This window comes from Coregonus lavaretus (genome assembly GCF_964263955.1).
Source record: "Coregonus lavaretus genome assembly, chromosome: 23".
NCBI classification, from domain to species: domain Eukaryota; kingdom Metazoa; phylum Chordata; class Actinopteri; order Salmoniformes; family Salmonidae; genus Coregonus; species Coregonus lavaretus.
The window spans coordinates 40,660,390-40,680,318 of NC_140010.1; the positions used below are offsets into that span (position 1 = coordinate 40,660,390).

A 19,929-nucleotide genomic window follows, 5' to 3' on the forward strand; every position below is an offset into this window, starting at 1 on the left:
TTAGTTTTTTATGCATGAGTACGATGGCTCACTGTTCGCTGTTGGCATTTCCTGCGTAAATTTGCCCACATGCCAATTAAGTAATCATAAAAATAATTGGCAACATCAAATGGTTTTGTGCTGAATAAACCATCTGATTCGATGAAAGATGGCGTTGAATTTGTCATTCTGCCCATAATTTCATTTAAAGTACTCCAAAATGTCTTTATATCATTGATCTTGGCTTCATAATACAGTTTCTTCTTCTTTTTGTTGAGTTTAGTCACATAATTTCTCAATTTGCAGTAAGTCAGCCAGTCAGATGTGCAGCCAGACTTATTAGCCACTCCTTTTGCCCCATCTCTTTCAACCATAGTTTTTCAATTCCTCATCAATCCATGGAGCCTTAACAGTTCTAACAGTCAGTTTCTTAACAGGTGCATGTTTATAAAAAATTTGAAGAAGCAATTTCATAAATTCATCAAGTGCAGCGTCTGGATGCTCCTTATTAATCACATCAGACCAACACATATTTTTAACATCATCCACATAAAAATATTTTGTATGATCTCTTATACACTATTTTAGATATAGTCACTATATTGTGATCACTGCATCCAATGGGTACAAATACAGCTTTAGAACAAAGTTCTACAGTATTAGTAAAAAATGTGATCAATACATAGGGATGATCTTGTTCCTATACAGTGCATTCGGAAAGTATTCAGACCCCTTCCCTTTTTCCACATTTTGTTATGTTACAGCTTTATTCTAAAATGTATTAAATTCATTTGTTTCCTCATCAATCTACACACAGTACCCCATAATGACAAACCAAAAACAGGTTTTTAGACATTTTGTAAATGTATTTAAAAAAACAACTGAAACATAACATTTACATAAGTATTCAGACCCTTTACTCAGTACTTTGTTGAAGCACCTTTGGCAGCGAGTCTTCTTGGGTATGATGCTACAAGCTTGGCACACCTGTATTTGGGGAGTTTCTCCCATTCTTCTCTGCAGATCCTCTCAAGCTCTGTCAGGTTGGATGGGGAGCGTCGCTGCACAGCTACTTTAAGGTCTCTCCAGAGATGTTCGATCGGGTTCAAGTCCGGGTTCTGGCTGGGCCACTCAAGGACATTCAGAGACTTGTCACAAAGCCACTCCTGCGTTGTCTTGGCTGTGTGCTTAGGGTGGTTGTCCTGTTGGAAGGTGAACCTTCAAACCAGTCTGAGGTCCTGAGCGCTCTGGAGCAGGTTTTCATGAAGGATCTCTCTGTACTTTGCTCCATTCATATTTCCCTCGATCCTGACTAGTCTCCCAGTCCCTGCCGCTGAAAAACATCCCCACAGCATGATGCTGCCACCACCATGCTTCACCGTAGGGATGGTGAAGCATGGTAGAAGCTGTTAAGGAGCCTTTTGGCTTGCTGTGCGGTAGCAGAGAGAACAGTATGACTTGGGTGGCTGGAGTCTTTGACTTGGGTGGCTGGAGTCTTTATTTCTTATTTATTGGATAAACCATTCATCATTCCAGGCAATACTATAGCTACAATGTAAATTGCACCGCTTCCCTGTTAATTGGCTCTGAATCTTGATTGGCAGGTTAGTTGAGTGGCTGTTTGAACACAGGTGTGGTCCCTTTGACCTAATTATTGAAGGAACTGCTTTTAACAGCAGGTGTCAGTAGCTATGTTTCCATAAACCAGTCCAGTGATTTTTCTTGTTGACATTTAAAAAGTTCGCATAGAAAGTGATGTGACAATTTCCATGTAACTACTTTGTGTCAATAAAAACAGCTGGACGTAATGACATCACACTTTCACAAAAATCTAGTGTCGAGACAGCTGACAAGGGTGGGGAGGGTTGGAGGTCGGAAATGACGGCGAGTAGTGCGGACGGAATGGAGGAAATTGAGAAAAAGTTGGTGAAGCAACAGCTGTGCTGGAATGCAAACAATGTGGGTGTCAGTTCTGATTGTTTGGAGCGGGAGGATGAAGGTCAAGGACCGGAATGGTCAGTAGGTGAAAGACAGAAAGAAGAGAGATCATGATACAGAAAGCAGTGGAGGAGTGTCTAGTAAAGAAAGCATAAAGTTGGCCAAGGTAGGAAGCAAGAGTAATGATGTGTTGGAGTGGAAAGTGGTGATAGTGTTTGATGAGACAACAAGGCCTCACTTACACCCTATCAGACTAACTAATGCCGTAGAGAAAGCGGTAGGTGAAGTGAAATTAGCTCGGTTAATTGGAAATGGTAGATTGTTAATATTGTGTGGTAGCCAGGCACAGCAAGAGAAGATTCTGAAAATGGAAAAGCTTAATGGGAAGAAGATTAAAAGGCATGTCCCTGGTGCTTGTGCTAGATTGAGAGAAGTCTTCACTGGGGTCCCAATATCTATGTCCACAGATGATATTAAAGAAAATGTGAAGGGAGGCAGAGTGATTAAGGCCAAAAGGTTGATCAGTAGGAAAGAGGGACAAAGAAGTGAAAGCTTATCACTGATGCTGAGGTTTGAGAATGTCTTGCCGGGAAAAGTACAGATAGGATTCCTTAGTTTCAGTGTTTGAGAATTTGTCCCATATGCACTGCGGTGTTTTAAATGCCAAAGAATGGGACATGTAGCTGCTCAGTGTAAAGGAAAGAAAAGATGTGCCAAGTGTGGAGGTGCACATGATTGCGGTGAATGTGGAAACAATTTGAAGGTTAAGTGCTGTAATTGTGGGGGAGAACACATGTCCCATGCAGAGGCCGTAAAACAGATTGGTAGAACTACAGTGCGGACTGATGGAGGTTACATGGATGTACCTGTAGTAAGTGGACCTACTGTCGGGGCTGGTGCTTCTGATTGTCCTGGCATGGTTTCGATTTCAGAAATCTTGTGCTCATGTATGTGCGGTGTCAAAGGACACTTTGATAATGAATAAAGTTGACTTTATAGCTTTTATTGGTAAGGTTATCAATACGACTCGGGTTGTGGAAAGCAGAAATGCCAGGTTGAAGGTTATTGTGGAGATGGCAAAAGAGATATTGGGGGTAACAGATGTTACTGTTGAAATGGTTGTTGACATTCTGAACAATCCTAAGGGTGGAGTGTTTCAGCATTATATAGATTAAGTTGAATGGGGTTGGGGAGGGGTTTTGGGGGGAGGGGGGAGGGTGTGGTAGAAGTGATTTATTTGGTTTTTTATTTTATTTTCATGGTAGTACAGAATTGTTCAGATCATGATTGATTGTACATGCCAGAACAGTAGGTGGCGGCATGCACTTAAATGATTGTTTGCGGACCGCCATGATATCATAGAAGAAGAAGACCCTAACGTTGAATGGAAATGTAGTGGCTGAAGTATTTCCGTTACCCATTTAGGCAAATTGAGCATTAATAAATTGGCGACAGCCTGTATGACCTCCCATCTATCTGTTTCATGTATCAGGTAGCCCGTGAAAGCCAGCATGGATAGAATGCAATAATTTACTAATATTTGCCATATTCTAATAATTATCACGTGCATCGCCACGGATCTAGCGCACATGGATGCTTAGGCTAGTCGGTGCCATGGTGAAACTTGCACTCCTGTAGATATGAAATAATTGGATGGTGAAACTTGTTAGCCTAACAGAAAAGCAAAAGGAAGCAAGTCAGGCATTCTTGAATGTCAGTATTTTGAAAGCAGTAAGCAATTAGAATTCAAATTTAGAGTGGACATCGTGCCCCGCGTACCTTCAAGTATTCGGCAATAATCATTTATTTGAAAAACCGTTTCCATCATCATTTGTCGCAATAAAGGAAGTTCGACAAAAGAAAAATCCAACCCTGTCGAACGGATATAAATGTTGTCAATCTTTATCAAATTGCTTCTATATCTGATGTTTCTATTACACATGTCGCAATGATTTTATTTTGCGACATTGCTTTTGTCGAATAAACTGGGTCAATGTAAACCTGCCTATTGTTTTAGAGATCCTTGTGGGTGTAAGGTGAGCCACAGTTTTAGCCATGGGTTTTGTACCTTTTACTTGGTTTGTCCTGCATTTTACAAAAAATTAAGCATTTTTGCACATTTTACTTCTCAGTTTGTTTTTAAGCATTTTTAAGTGATCTAGTAAGGCCAGCTCTCTCACAGCCCCCATTTAAAGACATTGAAAACTCATTAAAACGATGTACATTTTAACCAGTGCCCCTAATATTGTTCTGAGCAGATGTAATGAAACAAGGATGTAAATTGGATTTAAAAAAAAAGATTTAAACAATTAACAAAAGACACAATACTACTGCTATAAATAAACATATTGGAACTGGTTCATTCCTAAAATTAATTAATCACATTTGTACAATTGAAGGATTTGTACCATCCTGCATGGCTATTCACGCCCTTGAGTCAACTTGGTGGCGGTACCTTTCACAGTAAATCTTTTTTGAACAAGTCTCCACCAACTTCACAATCCTCTTGGGGCATTTTTCATCAACATTGCTTCACAGACAAAAGGGGAAACCCAAACATGTCACAATGGCATAAAGTTGAAGCATCTTTTTAGAACGTTTTCTCACCACCAAATATGGTAGTGAGAGGAAGTCGAGTCATGGGTAGTGGGAGAGGATGGAACTAGGTGAAACTGGACCTACATTCTGCTAATTTTCTCATTGATGAAACATCTGATCTCAAATGTTTCTGTTCCAAAAACTGAAATCTGTTGCAAACACAGTGCACAGAGTTTTATAGGCTTGACGCTTTGCCAAAGTTTTCCAAAATTGTGTTGTTTAGAAGGAGTGCAAGGTCGAATTGAGTTTGTGCACATGCACACTTCACAGAGGAGGCATTCCCTAATGAAAATATGCAAATATACAGTGCCTTCAGAAAATATTCAGACACCTTGACTTTTTCCACATTTTGTTAGGTTACAGCCGTATTCTAAAATTGATTAAATTGTTTTTTTCCCACATCAATCAATCTACACACAAAGGGCTTAATTGCCAAAATCTCCACACCAACCCTTTAAATATTCTTCAAGAATAAATGGTATTGATCAAGTATTGAGTAGCCTATATACACTACATGACCAAAAGTATGTAGTCACCTGCTCGTCGAACATCTCATTCCGAAATCATGGGCATTAATATGGAGTTGGTCCCCCCTTTGCTGCTATAACAGCCTCCACTCTTCTGGGAAGGCATTCCTCTAGATGTTGGAACATTGCTGTGGGGACTTGCTTCCATTCAGCCACAACAGCATTAGTGAGGTTGGGCACTGATGTTGGGCGATTAGGCCTGGCTCGCAGTCAGCGTTCCAATTCATCACAAAGGTGTTCGATGGGGTTGAGGTCAGGGCTCTGTGCAGGCCAGTCAAGTTCTTCCACACTGATCTCGACAAACCATTTCTGTATGGACCTCGCTTTGTGCACGGGGGCATTGTCATGCTGAAACAGGAAAGGGCCATGCTGAAACAAAGTTGGAAGCGCAGAATCCTCTAGAATGTCATTGTATGCTGTAGCGTTAAGATTTCCCTTCACAAGAACTAAGGGGTCTAGCCCGAACCATGAAAACAGCCCCAGACCATTATTCCTCCTACACCAAACTTTACAGTTGGCGCTATGCATTGGGGCAGGTAGTGTCCTTCTGGCGTCCGCCAAACCCAGATTCGTCTGTCGGACTGCCAGATGGTGAAGTGTGATTCATCACTCCCGAGAACGCGTTTCCACTGCTCCAGAGTCCAATGGCGGTAAGCTTTACACCACTCCAGCCGACGCTTGGCATTTTTCATGGTGATTTTAGGCTTGTGTGGGACTGCTCGACCATTGAAACCCATTTCATGAAGCTCCCGACGAATAGTTATTGTGCTGACATTGCTTCCAGAGGCAGTTTGGAACTCGGTAGTGAGTATTGCAACCGAAGACAGACAATTCTTACGCGCTACGCGCTTCAGCACTCGGCGGTCCCATTCTGTGAGCTTGTGTGGCCTACCACTTCACAGCTGAGCTGTTGTTGCTCCTAGACCTTTCCACTTCACAATAACAGCACTTACAGTTGACTGGGAAAGCTCTAGCAGGGCAGGAATTTGACAAACTGACTTGTTGGAAAAGGTGGCATCCTATGACGGTGCCACGTTGAAAGTCACTGAGCTCTTCAGTAAGGCCATTCTACTGCCAATGTTTGTCTATGGAGATTGCATGGCTGTGTGCTCGATTTTATACGCCTGTTAGCAATGGGTGTGGCTGAAATAGCCAAATCCACTCATCTGAAGGGGTGTCAACATACTTTATATATATAGTGTATATCATTAATTGAAATGACCATTTAACAGCAGTACCTAATGCAGATTTCACCCTTAAAGCCAAAACACAATCAGGTTGTGTTTATTAAATTCAACATTACATGTATGCAGAGGACAATAGTCAACTTTTCACTTTTCTGTGTTGTTTTGACAAATGAAGTTGACGAAGCCAACACCACATTTCCATTTCAATCAACTACAGTATTTGGCAATTCAGTTATGGGAATAATTGGAATGTCCAAGTTTGAAATTAACGTGTGATATTTCTTCACATTCCAAACCACATGGCACATTACTGGGCTAGCCATTTCAAATCCGATCTGCAGATGCCACTGAGCAAATTCAATAAGTCTTTCCACAGTCTTTCTTATACAAATGAACAAATATATTGTCCACAAAGGATTATATAAAAATGGCAAATGTTTGAAACAATAATAAAATAATCTACAGTCTATGTTGGCGTGAAGGTCCGGGAAAGTCCATTTGGACCCGCTTTTGTTAAGATACCGTTTGTTGAGGTGTTAGTGCTGGAGAGGTGGGGGAAGTGGGTAAGCGGTGATGATGACTGGACAATGCTGGGGCTCAGACTGGGCAGAGAGGAGGATGAGGTAGAGGGAACTTCGGGGTCATTGTTCGGATGCTTGTCACCCCCAGTCCCAGAGTCTGAGCATTCTCCTCCACCATGTTGTGTGGTTTTGGTCCCGTTTCTTGGGTTGCTCATCTTCGTCTTCCTGCAGCCTGTTCGTACCCGGTATTTCAGTGGCAAGGGACCATTCTAAAACACGTGAAGATTAGTTAATGTGTACAGGTGACTTTTCTGTGACTTATAGCCATATTCTCAGATGAGCCACCTTATACTTATAAATAAGGAAAACAGCACAGCATATCATTTCCAGGTCTTATTAGAAAAAACTAAATGACATGTGTTGAAGTGCAAGGGTAAATGCTTACCCTTCTCCATGTGTAGATGTGTGCAATGTCCATTAATGTGTAGTAATCCTTCAATGGTTCATCTTCATACATAACTTCTACCTGTGAACACATTTTGAGAGAAAAGATTAGGTGTGAATAATAATTAATAAAAAAACAGTGTGAAACTCTAGTTAAAATCTAATCTAAAAATTTTATAAATTGATTTGCATTTTAATGAGGGAAATAAGTATTTGACCCCTCTGCAAAACATGACTTAGTACCCTGGCTGAGGGAAGGAGGTTCTCACCCAAGATTTGACGGTACATGGCCCCGTCCATCGTTCCTTTGATTCAGTGAAGTTGTCCTGTCCCATTAGCAGAAAAACACCCCCAAAGCATAATGTTTCCACCTCCATGTTTGACGGTGGGGATGGTGTTCTTGGGGTCATAGGCAGCATTCCTCCTCCTCCAAACACGGCGAGTTAAGTTGATGCCAAAGAGCTCCATTTTGGTCTCATCTGACCACAACACTTTCACCCAGTTCTCCTCTGAATCACTGAGATGTTCATTGGCAAACTTCAGACGGGCATGTATATGTGCTTTCTTGAGCAGGGGGACCTTGCGGGCGCTGCAGGATTTCAGTCCTTCACGGCGTAGTGTGTTACCAATTGTTTTCTTGGTGACTATGGTCCCAGCTGCCTTGAGATTATTGACAAGAGCCTCCCGTGTAGTTCTGGGCTGATTCCTCACCGTTCTCATGATCATTGCAACTCCACGAGGTGAGATCTTGCATGGAGCCCCAGGCCGAGGGAGATTGACAGTTCTTTTGTGTTTCTTCCATTTGCGAATAATCGCACCAACTGTTGTCACCTTCTCACCAAGCTGCTTGGCGATGGTCTTGTAGCCCATTCCAGCCTTGTGTAGGTCTACAATCTTGTCCCTGACATCCTTGGAGAGCTCTTTGTCTTGGCCATGGTGGAGAGTTTGGAATCTGATTGATTGATTGATTGCTTCTGTGGACAGGTGTCTTTTATACAGGTAACAAACTGAGATTAGGAGCACTCCCTTTAAGAGTGTGCTCCTAATCTCAGCTCGTTACCTGTATAAAAGACAACTGGGAGCCAGAAATCTTTCTGATTGAGAGGGGGTCAAATACTTATTTCCCTCATTAAAATGCAAATCAATTTATAAAATTTTTGACATGCGTATTTCTGGATTTTTTTGTTGTTATTCTGTCTCTCACTGTTCAAATACATCTACCATTAAAATTATAGACTGATCATTTCTTTGTCAGTGGGCAAACGTACAAAATCAGCAGGGGATCAAATACTTTTTTCCCTCACTGTATGTATGTATGTATGTATGTATGTATGTATGTATGTATGTATGTATGTATGTATGTATGTATGTATGTATGTATACATACAGTGGGGAGAACAAGTATTTGATACACTGCCGATTTTCCAGGTTTTCCTACTTACAAAGCATGTAGAGGTCTGTCATTTGTATCATAGGTACACTTCAACTGTGAGAGACGGAATCTAAAACAAAAATCCAGAAAATCACATTGTATGATTTTTAAGTAATTAATGTGCATTTTATTGCATGACATAAGTATTTGATCACCTACCAACCAGTAAGAATTCCGTCTCTCACAGACCTGTTAGTTTTTCTTTAAGAAGCCCTCCTGTTCTCCACTCATTACCTCTATTAACTGCACCTGTTTGAACTCGTTACCTGTATAAAAGACACCTGTCCACACACTCAATCAAACAGACTCCAACCTCTCCACAATGGCCAAGACCAGAGAGCTGTGTAAGGACATCAGGGATACAATTGTAGACCTGCACAAGGCTGGGATGGGCTACAGGACAACAAGCAAGCAGCTTGGTGAGAAGGCAACAACTGTTGGCGCAATTATTAGAAAATGGAAGAAGTTCAAGATGACGGTCAATCACCCTCGGTCTGGGGCTCCATGCAAGATCTCACCTCGTGGGGCATCAATGATCATGAGGAAGTTGAGGGATCAGCCCAGACCGAGGGCTGATCCCTCAAGCATAAGGACACGGCAGGACCTGGTCAATGACCTGAAGAGAGCTGGGACCACAGTCTCAAAGAAAACCATTAGTAACACACTACGCGGTCACGGATTAAAATCCTTCAGCGCACGCAAGGTCCCCCTGCTCAAGCCAGCGCATGTCCAGGCCCATCTGAAGTTTGCCAATGACCATCTGGATGATCCAGAGGAGGAATGGGAGAAGGTAATGTGGTCTGATGAGACAAAAATATAGCTTTTTGGTCTAAACTCCACACGCCGTGTTTGGAGGAGGAAGAAGGATGAGTACAACCCCAAGAACACCATCCCAACCGTGAATCATGGAGGTGGAAACATCATTCTTTGGGGATGCTTTTCTGCAAAGGGGACAGGACGACTGTACCGTATTGAGGGGAGGATGAATGGGGCCATGTATCGCGAGATCTTGGCCAACAACCTCCTTCCCTCAGTAAGAGCATTGAAGATGGGTCATGGCTGGGTCTTCCAGCATGACAACAACCCGAAACACACAGCCAGGGCAACTAAGGAGTGGCTCCGTAAGAAGCATCTCAAGGTCCTGAAGTGGCCTAGCCAGTCTCCAGACCTGAACCCAATAGAAAATCTTTGGAGGGAGCTGAAAGTCCATATTGCCCAGCGACAGCCCCGAAACCTGAAGTATCTGGAGAAGGTCTGTATGGAGGAGTGGGCCAAAATCCCTGCTGCAGTGTGTGCAAACCTGGTCAAGACCTACAGGAAACGTATGATCTCTGGTTTCTGTACCAAATATTAAGTTCTGCTTTTCTGATGTATCAAATACTTATGTCATGCAATAAAATGCAAATTAATTACTTAAATCATACAATGTGATTTTTGTTTTAGATTCCGTCTCTCACAGTTGAAGTGTACTTATGATAAAAATTATAGACCTCTACATGCTTTGTAAGTAGGAAAATCTGAAAAATCGGCAGTGTATCAAATACTTGTTCTCCCCACTGTATATAAACATGGGGGATTGGAAGTGATGCAGACAATTACATTGATGGAAGTTACAATCTATCTGCAATATTAAGTGGATCTACCCCCTAAAAATAAAAATAATAATCTAACCATAATCAATCAGTTGTATACTGTATTTATATTTATTTTTTAAGTTCAACAATGTCTATACAAATGCACAACATTTCGGATAGGTTCATTGTTAACTGAATTTCAAATAATAACATGAATAATCAGTGATTAAATATCCGTAGTCACCTGATAGGTGCATGGAATATCCATTTTACTTCGGAGGAATTTCCTCAGATGCATTATGGTCATGGCTGCTGGACACTGCAAGTACCGCTTGTCAATCATCTTCAAACAAATAGACAAAAAAAAGATACGTTGAGTTGAGACATGATAAACACTGCATTAGTTTACAGTCATATGGATTTACCCTGTATATAAACATTTACATTATTGTCATTTAGCAGACAATCTTATCCAGAGCGACTTACAGTTAGTGAGTGCATACATTTTAAAGACACCAATACGATTTTCTTAGGGTTAAAACAATCACCTCTGTCTTCATGTCCTTGACTTCACCGTCCTCCTTTACCAGCCTAAGAGAAAAGCAAAATATACAATTGGAAAAAGAGCACCGAAATAATTGACAAGCATGGGGGTTGGCTGCAATTTTTTTAAGCATAATTGTTTTTGCGGTTTGAAAGCGGTCTTACTTGCTCTGATGAAAAAATTCGATGGACAGGCTGATAATCTCATCATCTGCTATTATTCTATTTTCTCCGTCTGCCACCTCCCCTCGCTCTTCATTTGATCCATTTCCAGCTACAAAATAAGAAACTAACAATTAAAACCAACCAAGTATTCAAGTGTGCCAATTCCCCTCTTTCTAATGATAAAGAAACATGAACATTGAAGTAGCAATGATATGCTTGAAGTGCTTCGCCATTGATTCAACTGGTTTACCATCAAGAGAAGGATGTGCAGCATAGAAATCCCTCCTTCGTTTCATTTCATCTGCAAGCAAAATAATATTTTTTTAAAAAAGTATTACGATGGACTTGACATGTTACAAACCAACTTGAGGGGATGAACGGGAAAATGTACTGACCTTTGAAAAGCCCTGGTACCAACCTGTAAACAATGTCTTGAAGGGTCTTGTCAGACCTGAAATATAATATTTTCAGCAAATTGTATGATTAATTTCTGAGCTAGGGTTTACTTGGAAAAGAGATGTCAATATTGTAATGTGGTTTCAATGTATTGAGCCCGAAGTCTCCACATTCATATTTGAGTTTTAAAATATTATAGAACTTTAATGTCTTGCCTTTACAAACGATATATATAGGCTACTCACCTAATATTCAAAAGGGGTTTTGTTTTGTGAACCTGGACATCACAAATTGGACAGTATTTGCTGGTCTCCAGATAACAAACAATGCACATTTTACAGACTGAAAAGACAAAAGAATCAAAACAATTTCACAACACTGCATACTTTAAGCCACACGAATCCTTCAAAACTATGGGCATAGACGGCAACTTGCATGGTGTGGTATTTTGAATGAAATGCAACTGACGACAACTTACATGAGTGTAAACACTCCACGATGGTGGTTGCGTCGATAAAATATCCACCGCACAAGACACACATCAAGTGTGGATTCAGCTCGGTAATCTTGATTTTTGTTGTTCTGTGCATTGTCCTAAGATGGTAAAATCCTATAGGAAAGGATAAATAAATAATTAATGGATATAACCTAGTTTCGCAATCTGTTCAGAGCACAAACGGGTGATGATGGGCCTTGAGAATGTAAAGCATTTTCGTTACTGTTTTAATGTCTACCCTGCGAAAAACTAATCTGGACATTCTTTTGATGACTTTAAATTGGTTAAACCAAGAAAAATGTATACAATATGAATCGGGTAGGCCTATTTATTATAGCATTTGTTATCTAGCCTAATATAAATTTACCCTTTTATAATTGCTACCATGAATTTTGTTTCCAGCTTCCATTTCGATTTTTAGAATTCTTCACTTCAAGCCAAGCGTTTGATTTATTTAGAATAGCCTACCTATCCCAGAAGCACGTCACAGAAATGGTGATTTCGATGCGAGGTTAAAATTGTGCAAACTGATAGCACATGCCTTAGGCTACGTTTTCAAGTCCGGAATGTGTGCGAGTTTATTGGTTATAGGGCGAATGGGCCGATGAATGATGATCAACTTTTTCCAAAGCTCAATTCATAAAATAATTTGCTAGGCCTATAACGCCAAGTGACAATATATTTAATTGACTTAAACACAGTAAACAACCATTATTTGCCCTGTTATTGGCACACAATATGCAGCCTACATTTGGTGTGTAGCCTACACTCTTAGAAAAATAGGTTCTGGATAGAACCCCTATTAACCCACATTTTATAAATGTAGCCTACGCGTGCAATCCCGCGCCCGGTTTCTTGACAGGTTTAGAGGAATATTATGACGCGATCGTGCAATGTCAATGTTATGCAATGTCATTATGACGCTGTAAAGGATTGTAAGTAAAGTGTTTCCTGCGACTGCGTGTTGACGCAAACACTGGATTGTGAAGTACCGGCTATGCCTACAAAACCGCAAGCTTGACCTGACACAAGACGCAATATGCTCTTTCATCCCTCTTACGGATGGTCATTCTAAAAGGAGCACACAATAGCCTAGTGCACAATTTCTGTTGGAAAATTGAGTTAATTGGATACATTCCTACACCTGTTGAAAAACTGGGAGCGCGCATTATGCATCTCCATATGTGCACATCATGCGCTCCAAGACAATAACTCACTGTAGGCTATTTGTCAAATTAAATGTTGGACTAACCAATCCTAATTGTTAAATCACTTTGGGTTATAGGCCTACATATGTATGTACGAATTGTAGGCTATTGTAATGACTTGCTTGGCTGTAGAAGCATCTACCGTGGGCAGCTGATAATCAGTCAGGTTGATTTATTAAAAGACCTAGCCTATTCATCACAAATGTCAAAGGATCAATGCGGTGGATAAAGCGATATCGAATGGTTGTGCAACAGAGTAGACTCGACAGAATATGCAGCACACTCGACATTTTTTATTATCTGAACTATATGACCAAGCAAGAATTATGAGGCATGTATCACACTATGTTTGGCATTATGGCGCATGTTCACGCAAACATGACAGTGTAAACTCCAGACCTACAAAAATCGCATGTCTCTTTCTACTCAGCTATGTGTGTTAACTAAACCGCACCCAATGTCTCTAAAATAAGTTAATTCCAAAAATATTTAAACATTTAGTTGGACAAATCCCTGACCCGTCATACACCTGTCAAGAAACGGGGAGCTCGCATTACGCACGTAATCTCCGAATGTGTCCATTATCATGCGCCTCAAGACAATAGCTAGTTAGTTCACTGTGATGTGAAAACGTTTAAAGCCATGTTTGTCCTGTGCTATTGAACTATGCATGCTATTGGCTGTATAGCTTAACATGGCAACAACGAAATTGTAGTCATAAACGAGAGAAATAATGCATCAAGCCCCAAATTACGCAAACGTTCACTTTCTTTCTCGAATGCGCCCAACAGAAGCACACGACTAGACATATTTCATATTAATGTCCTTCCTAAGTTGCAATGTTTTCCATGCCTTAATTTATACAAGTTGTAAAGATTTGCAAATATTATTATGGGTCAATCCCATTGTTAGGCCTATAGACATGACTGATCTAGTGCAGAAAATTTCACATTGCAGAAAATTAGTCTGTTTTTGATGCATGCATGAAAGTTGACCAACAAGAAACGCGACTGACCTTATTATGGGTGGAGAGAAATAGGTGTTCTTTATTGAAAGAATGAATAAAATGTGAAACATTTAGAGATTTGTATTTATAAGTTTTAGGCTTACATGTGAGTTTTTGCCTCAGCCTATTGTGTCAAACTATAATGTCATCACAATAATAGGCCTACATTATTGATTGTGATGACATAGTTTATTTGGGTAGACCTAATAATAGTAGCCTCGAGTCGGCCGATATTCCAATGTCCACAGCCGAATGATCATAAAGACATGATCAGGACCTATCTGAAATCCAAAAATATATAATTAGCCGATTATTTCATAACTAGATGATGAGCAACACTTAAAAATAAATAATAGATATCTCCCCAGTAGGCCAAGGCATTTATCTTGATTTCAAATGAGATTCGAGAGGTGCTCTGAATTTGGAGACCAAATTTGGCCAATTGGTGATGGAGACATAAGCTCTTGATCTTGTGTAGGCCTAGCTAAATTGCATTAAACCATACTGCGACGATGATACATTTGAAAATTATATTGAAATAGCCTAATGAATGTCCACGACCACTCATCAATTGCGCAAAATGTGGAGTTATTGCTCTCTAGTAGCCTACTCATGCTTGACCAACAGAGAAAGACAGAAATTGCATTGATATGAACAATCTTGAATGGTACCCATCGCGTTGTTAATTATGTTAACAGAATTGTTAAGGATCCCATGATCTCAACTCATAAATGATCTTTATCATCAAATGATCCACGGAAATAAACCATCAATCTTTAAACTTTTCATAACACTTTTCAAGTGACTGAATAACATAACAAAACATAGCCTAGGCCTATTCCTGCGACAAGACAGAAACCAAATCAGTGTGTGAGAAAGCCATTTGTTCAACATAACTGAATGAAATAAATTGAATAGGCTATAGCCTATCAACTATTTACTGTCTAAACAAAGCAGCATATTCGCAATAATGGCAATAGCATAAAATGTCACAACAGCGAAATCCTGTCAATGTAATAACTTATCTACAACGTAGGTCTATTATAGCCTATGGCTTGCGAAGCCCATTTATTTTCGATGAATGACGGAATTAACGTATCTATATTGAAAACAAACGTGCCAATTTTGCTACAACGACAAAATCATATTTGATACCACTTTCATGAAACAACAGCCTATGAGCATGTTGAGGAAAACTGTTTGAAAATCAGCTTGGTAGAATACATGCTAACGTCGATGCTTCTGTGCAGATCTGTTAACATTGGCTGCGATGAACAGATCTGCGACAATTTTTCAATTCTGTAAATTACGCGCTCCAGAAAGAACACAAACATAACCATTGAAATAATATAACATTATATAATCTTGTGTGCCCGTGTGTTCCACTGCCGATGTTCACGGTTAATCAGATAGTCTGCAGTGGTCTTGCGTTTGCAATGCTATAACATTTTCAACATAAACTTGTATTATTGCATGTTAAAACTAAAAGTTCAGTAATACATACCTAATGGTTTATATCCCATATGTGACGGACAATAAATGTGATGGGCAATGAAAGTTACAAGTGTATCAGAAAAAAATGAATGCAACCCAAGCGGCCATCTTGGAACGAGCTACAATGCTGTTCAATGGCAGTGGCGAAATTCTCAACAAATAGGAAAAGATGAACGCAATGCGCGGAGAGACAGGAACTTTACGCAGATTCCGAAAAGTACCGGTCCAAATAGGTTATCGGTTTGCTCCGTGCTCGACCCCTATGAAGCAGTAGGCACTTGATAGCAGTAGAAACTGACACTGTTCCCAAAATGGCTTGCAGACTAGTTAGACCGCCCCGCTATATCACGTGGTCTCATTCCTCAAGGGTGGTTTGTTGATGTGCCAAGACAAAAAGTAAGCACTCAAATTTTGATATGTGATCACACAAATTTCATGCACTGTCTGGGTCTTTAGTCCACAACTCGTAGGCTATGGTTTAGATTGTTTCTCTCGCACTCAAACAAATGTAGGTGATGGTTTAAGATTTGTCCAAAAAATGATGATACGGGCTATTATACTGAAGCGCACCGGTTAAAATTGTAATGTGCCTGCCCTTAATCATTTGTGAGGACCATTGAGGCATAGCAGGGCCCAAATACTTTTGTTTAATTAAGTTGAACACGCCAATTCCTGATTCTACTGAATAATTTTGGCCCACTCATGATTAGTGTTTGATGAACTTCGCCTATAGTGGAATAGATATAGCATAATTTTGCATTGGCAATAAATTATGGTACCCACTATTTTAATTATGGTAGCCTAAATAGCCTATAAGCCTATTGATAAGAGCACCTGGGAAGCGCGCCCTTTTCTGCATTCCCCATTTAATTATGGAATTAAACCCAACATTCTTTCACAGAATCATTGTTAATTTCCATAATGCATGTTATTATTGGGCCATTAGGGCAGCCATTTAAATGGTTCTACAATTCAGTTGCATATCCTTTGGATGACGATGAGACTCCGATCGTGCATGTTATCCCATAAATAATTGCAAATGTCATAGTGCTTATTAACGTAGCCTACAACGTGTATAACCACTCAAGATGTTGCAGTGTGTTTGTAACCGTTTTACAACATAACTAAATCAATTTATTCATTGTAGCCTTTGGCATTATATGCATTCTTACAAACCTACAGGAAAATCAATTAAATGGATAACGCAGACGTCTCTTGAGCTCATGGGTAAAAAAAAACGGTTTCAACATTCTGTCCTTTTGATGCGGAAATGGTAACACGCTGATTGAATCAATACTGCTTTCATGCCATCTCAACAAAAATCAGAAACAATCATTACAGCCCATCAATCATAAATCATATTAGGCCTACGTTTAAATTGTATCCTATGTGCTCATTCATTTACCAATAGGCTATGATTAACCCCGGGGGGGGGGGGGTAATCTACCAAGATCCGTTTTGGTGATAGTAATCTACCAAGATCCGTTTTCATCTGAAGAACCCTTCCTTTTTGGAAGACAAGGGTTCTTTGTAAGGCAAAGAGTTCTACCTAGAACCTTTTTCATCCTAATAACCGTTTTTTGAATAAAGGGTTCTTTGATGATTGTTTGGAAAGCAAGAAGGATTATTTGGAAGGCAAGAAGGGTTTTACATAGAACCCTTATGAATCTGAATATAATTTTTTATTGTCTTTTTTTTCTTTCTTTTAAATAGTGCCTGAGCATGAGTGTTTTCCTCAGTGTTTAAACTTTAATATTAGGATTTGAAAAATCTGATATACATTTATAAAGATAGGTGTGTACCTATATGGGAATATTTGTGCGTGTATCTGGTATTCCCTTAATCATTTTACATACACAGTACTGACATAGTTGATTTCTTTGCCCTGATTTCTCTCTGTCAAATGAGTACTTTCTGTGATTTTATTGAGCAAAGTAGGAGGATAGAAGGAAGTATGAGTGAACCAGCAGTGTATTGTATGGTACACAGCAAACTGGCCAGTTTTACTTAATGTTGATTTTTCAGTGTAACATTTCTAGTGTTCATTCAGGAGTTTAATTTTTACTCTGTGTTTAGTAAAACACTCAGAACCACACCCAAAATTATCATATTTCCCAACATGCTCTATTGCAAGTTGATTTTCTGTATTGTTTGTTGCAATATCTGTGTTTTTGCATGTACATTGATTGGTTGATTAATATTATACTACACAAAGATAAATAACATACCTTTTTCTAAACTGTTCCAATCTGTGAGTAGTTTGATTTATTGCACCTGTTACTGAGATGGTTGTTCCAGTTTAGATGATTTAGGTAGTCCAATTACTCAATCTTCCTTAACCAGGCAGTCATTCTGAATGCAGGTTGTGGGTGATTAAAAGTTCCAATTGTTGGATTTCCTCACTCTGGCTGGATTCCAATAGGAATTACACATCCCTTTGCAAGCCAGCATAATGTGACGTGCAGGCCTGATGTGGCCTGTAAACCAGGAGTTTTCTAACAATACTGTGTTAGGTTATAACTAGGCCCTCAAAGAAAGGCCTTATGATATATGTAATGCATTGTCATAAAGAGTTTATGTGTCACGACTGTCTGTGAGATGCGGTAAACGAAGTCAGGCGCAGGACACAGAACTCTCAGATACGTACTTTTAAGACGAAAAGGATCCAAAAGGACACAGAAAATAACTCCACGCAGGGAGGAAATAACCCGCTCACAAAAATGGACAACCGTGAAGGGGAAAACAATCACACACAAAGTACAGATGAGAGACAGGGGTAATTATAAGGGAAACAATTAACATAATGACGAACAGGTGTAAACAATACAGACAAAACTAAACAAACACCAATAACATCGAACGGCAGTAGCTAGTTCTCCGGGGACGACGAACGCCGAAGCCTGCCCGAGCAAGGAGGAGGAGCAGCCTCGGCAGAATCTGTGACAGTACCCCCCCCTTGACGCGCGGCTCCAGCCGTGCGCCGACCCCGGCCTCGGGGACGGCCAGGAGGACGTGGAGCAGGGCGAATTGGGTGACTCCGGTGGAACTCTGTCAACAGGGAGGGATCTAGGATGTCCCTCCTAGGGACCCAGCACCGTTCCTCCGGACCGTACCCCTCCCACTCCACGAGATACTGCAGACCCCCCATCCGACACCTTGAATCCACGATGGAACGGACTGAGTACGCCGGAGCCCCTTCGATGTCTAGTGGGGGCGGAGGGGCCTCTCGTACCTCATTCTCCTGGAGTGGACCAGCTACCACCGGCCTGAGGAGAGACACATGGAACGAGGGGTTAATGCGATAATTAACAGGCAGCTGTAACCTATAACATACCTCGTTCAATCTCCTCAGGACTTTAAATGGCCCCACAAACCGCTGGCCCAGCTTCCAGCAGGGCAGGTGAAGGGGCAGGTTTCTGGTCGAGAGCCAGACCCGATCTCCCGGTGCATAAACCGGACCCTCACTGCGGTGGCGATCGGCGCTCGCCTTTTGCCGTCTGATGGCCCGCTGCAGATGGACGTGCGCAGCGTTCCATGTCTCCTCCGAGCGCCGAAACCATTCATCCACCGCAGGAGCCTCGATCTGGCTCTGATGCCAGGGTGCCAGAACCGGCTGATAGCCCAACACACACTGGAAAGGAGTGAGATTAGTGGAGGAGTGGCGGAGTGAGTTTTGGGGTATCTCTGCCCAGGGAATATACCCCGACCACTCCTCCTGCCGGTCCTGGTAGTAGGACCTCAGAAACCTACCCACATCTTGGTTCACTCTCTCCACCTGCCCATTACTCTCAGGGTGAAAACCCGAGGTAAGGCTGATCGAGACCCCCAAACGTTCCATAAATGCCCTCCACACTCTAGAGGTGAACTGGGGACCCCGATCAGACACTATATCCTCAGGCACCCCGTAGTGCCGGAAAACGTGAGTAAACAGGGCTTCGGCCGTTTGTAGGGCTGTAGGAAGACCTGGCATAGGGATGAGACGGCAGGCCTTAGAAAACCGATCCACAACGACCAAGATCGTGGTATTCCCCTGGGAGGGGGGAAGGTCCGTGACAAAATCCACTGACAGGTGAGACCACGGCCGTTGTGGAACAGGGAGAGGTTGTAACTTCCCAGCACCGGAGCTGAGGTGAACATGTCCTTCAAATGACTAAACGCCCTGTCCGCCTCAGCCGACCACTGCAAACGCACCGGGCCCTCCTTTAGCAGGGAGGTAATGGGAGCCGCTACCTGTCCAAAACCCCGGATAAACCTCCGGTAGTAATTGGCTAAACCCAAAAACCGCTGCACCTCCTTTACTGTAGTTGGAGTCTGCCAATTACGCACGGCTGAAACGCGGTCAATCTCCATCTCCACCCCTGACGCAGACAACCGGTGTCCCAGGAAGGAGATGGACTTCTGGAAAAACAGACATTTCTCTG

At 41.3% G+C, this 19,929-nt stretch overlaps 1 protein-coding gene across 1 annotated transcript; it reads right to left on the reverse strand.

Annotated features, from left to right (window-relative positions):
- Window positions 1–6,310: 6,310 nt before the first annotated feature.
- On the reverse strand, window positions 6,311–15,857 carry LOC311098700 (polycomb complex protein BMI-1-B-like). The gene is made up of 10 exons (XM_084139234.1): window positions 15,519–15,857; window positions 11,783–11,914; window positions 11,550–11,646; window positions 11,304–11,359; window positions 11,159–11,209; window positions 10,909–11,017; window positions 10,749–10,791; window positions 10,445–10,543; window positions 7,196–7,276; window positions 6,311–7,019 (listed from the first exon to the last, which is right to left on the reverse strand). The coding sequence occupies exons 1-10, from the start codon at window positions 15,535–15,537 to the stop codon at window positions 6,696–6,698; spliced, it is 1,011 nt and encodes a 336-aa protein (XP_083995360.1). The 5' UTR covers window positions 15,538–15,857; the 3' UTR covers window positions 6,311–6,695.
- Between the last annotated feature and the right edge of the window lie 4,072 nt (window positions 15,858–19,929).

Coding starts and splice junctions, on each gene's coding strand:
- LOC311098700 (XM_084139234.1), bottom strand. Junction 11,647..11,782: donor CGTGGAGTGTTTACACTCAT/GTAAGTTGTCGT, acceptor TTGTCTTTTCAG/TCTGTAAAATGTGCATTGTT. Junction 11,018..11,158: donor TGCACATCCTTCTCTTGATG/GTAAACCAGTTG, acceptor CTTATTTTGTAG/CTGGAAATGGATCAAATGAA.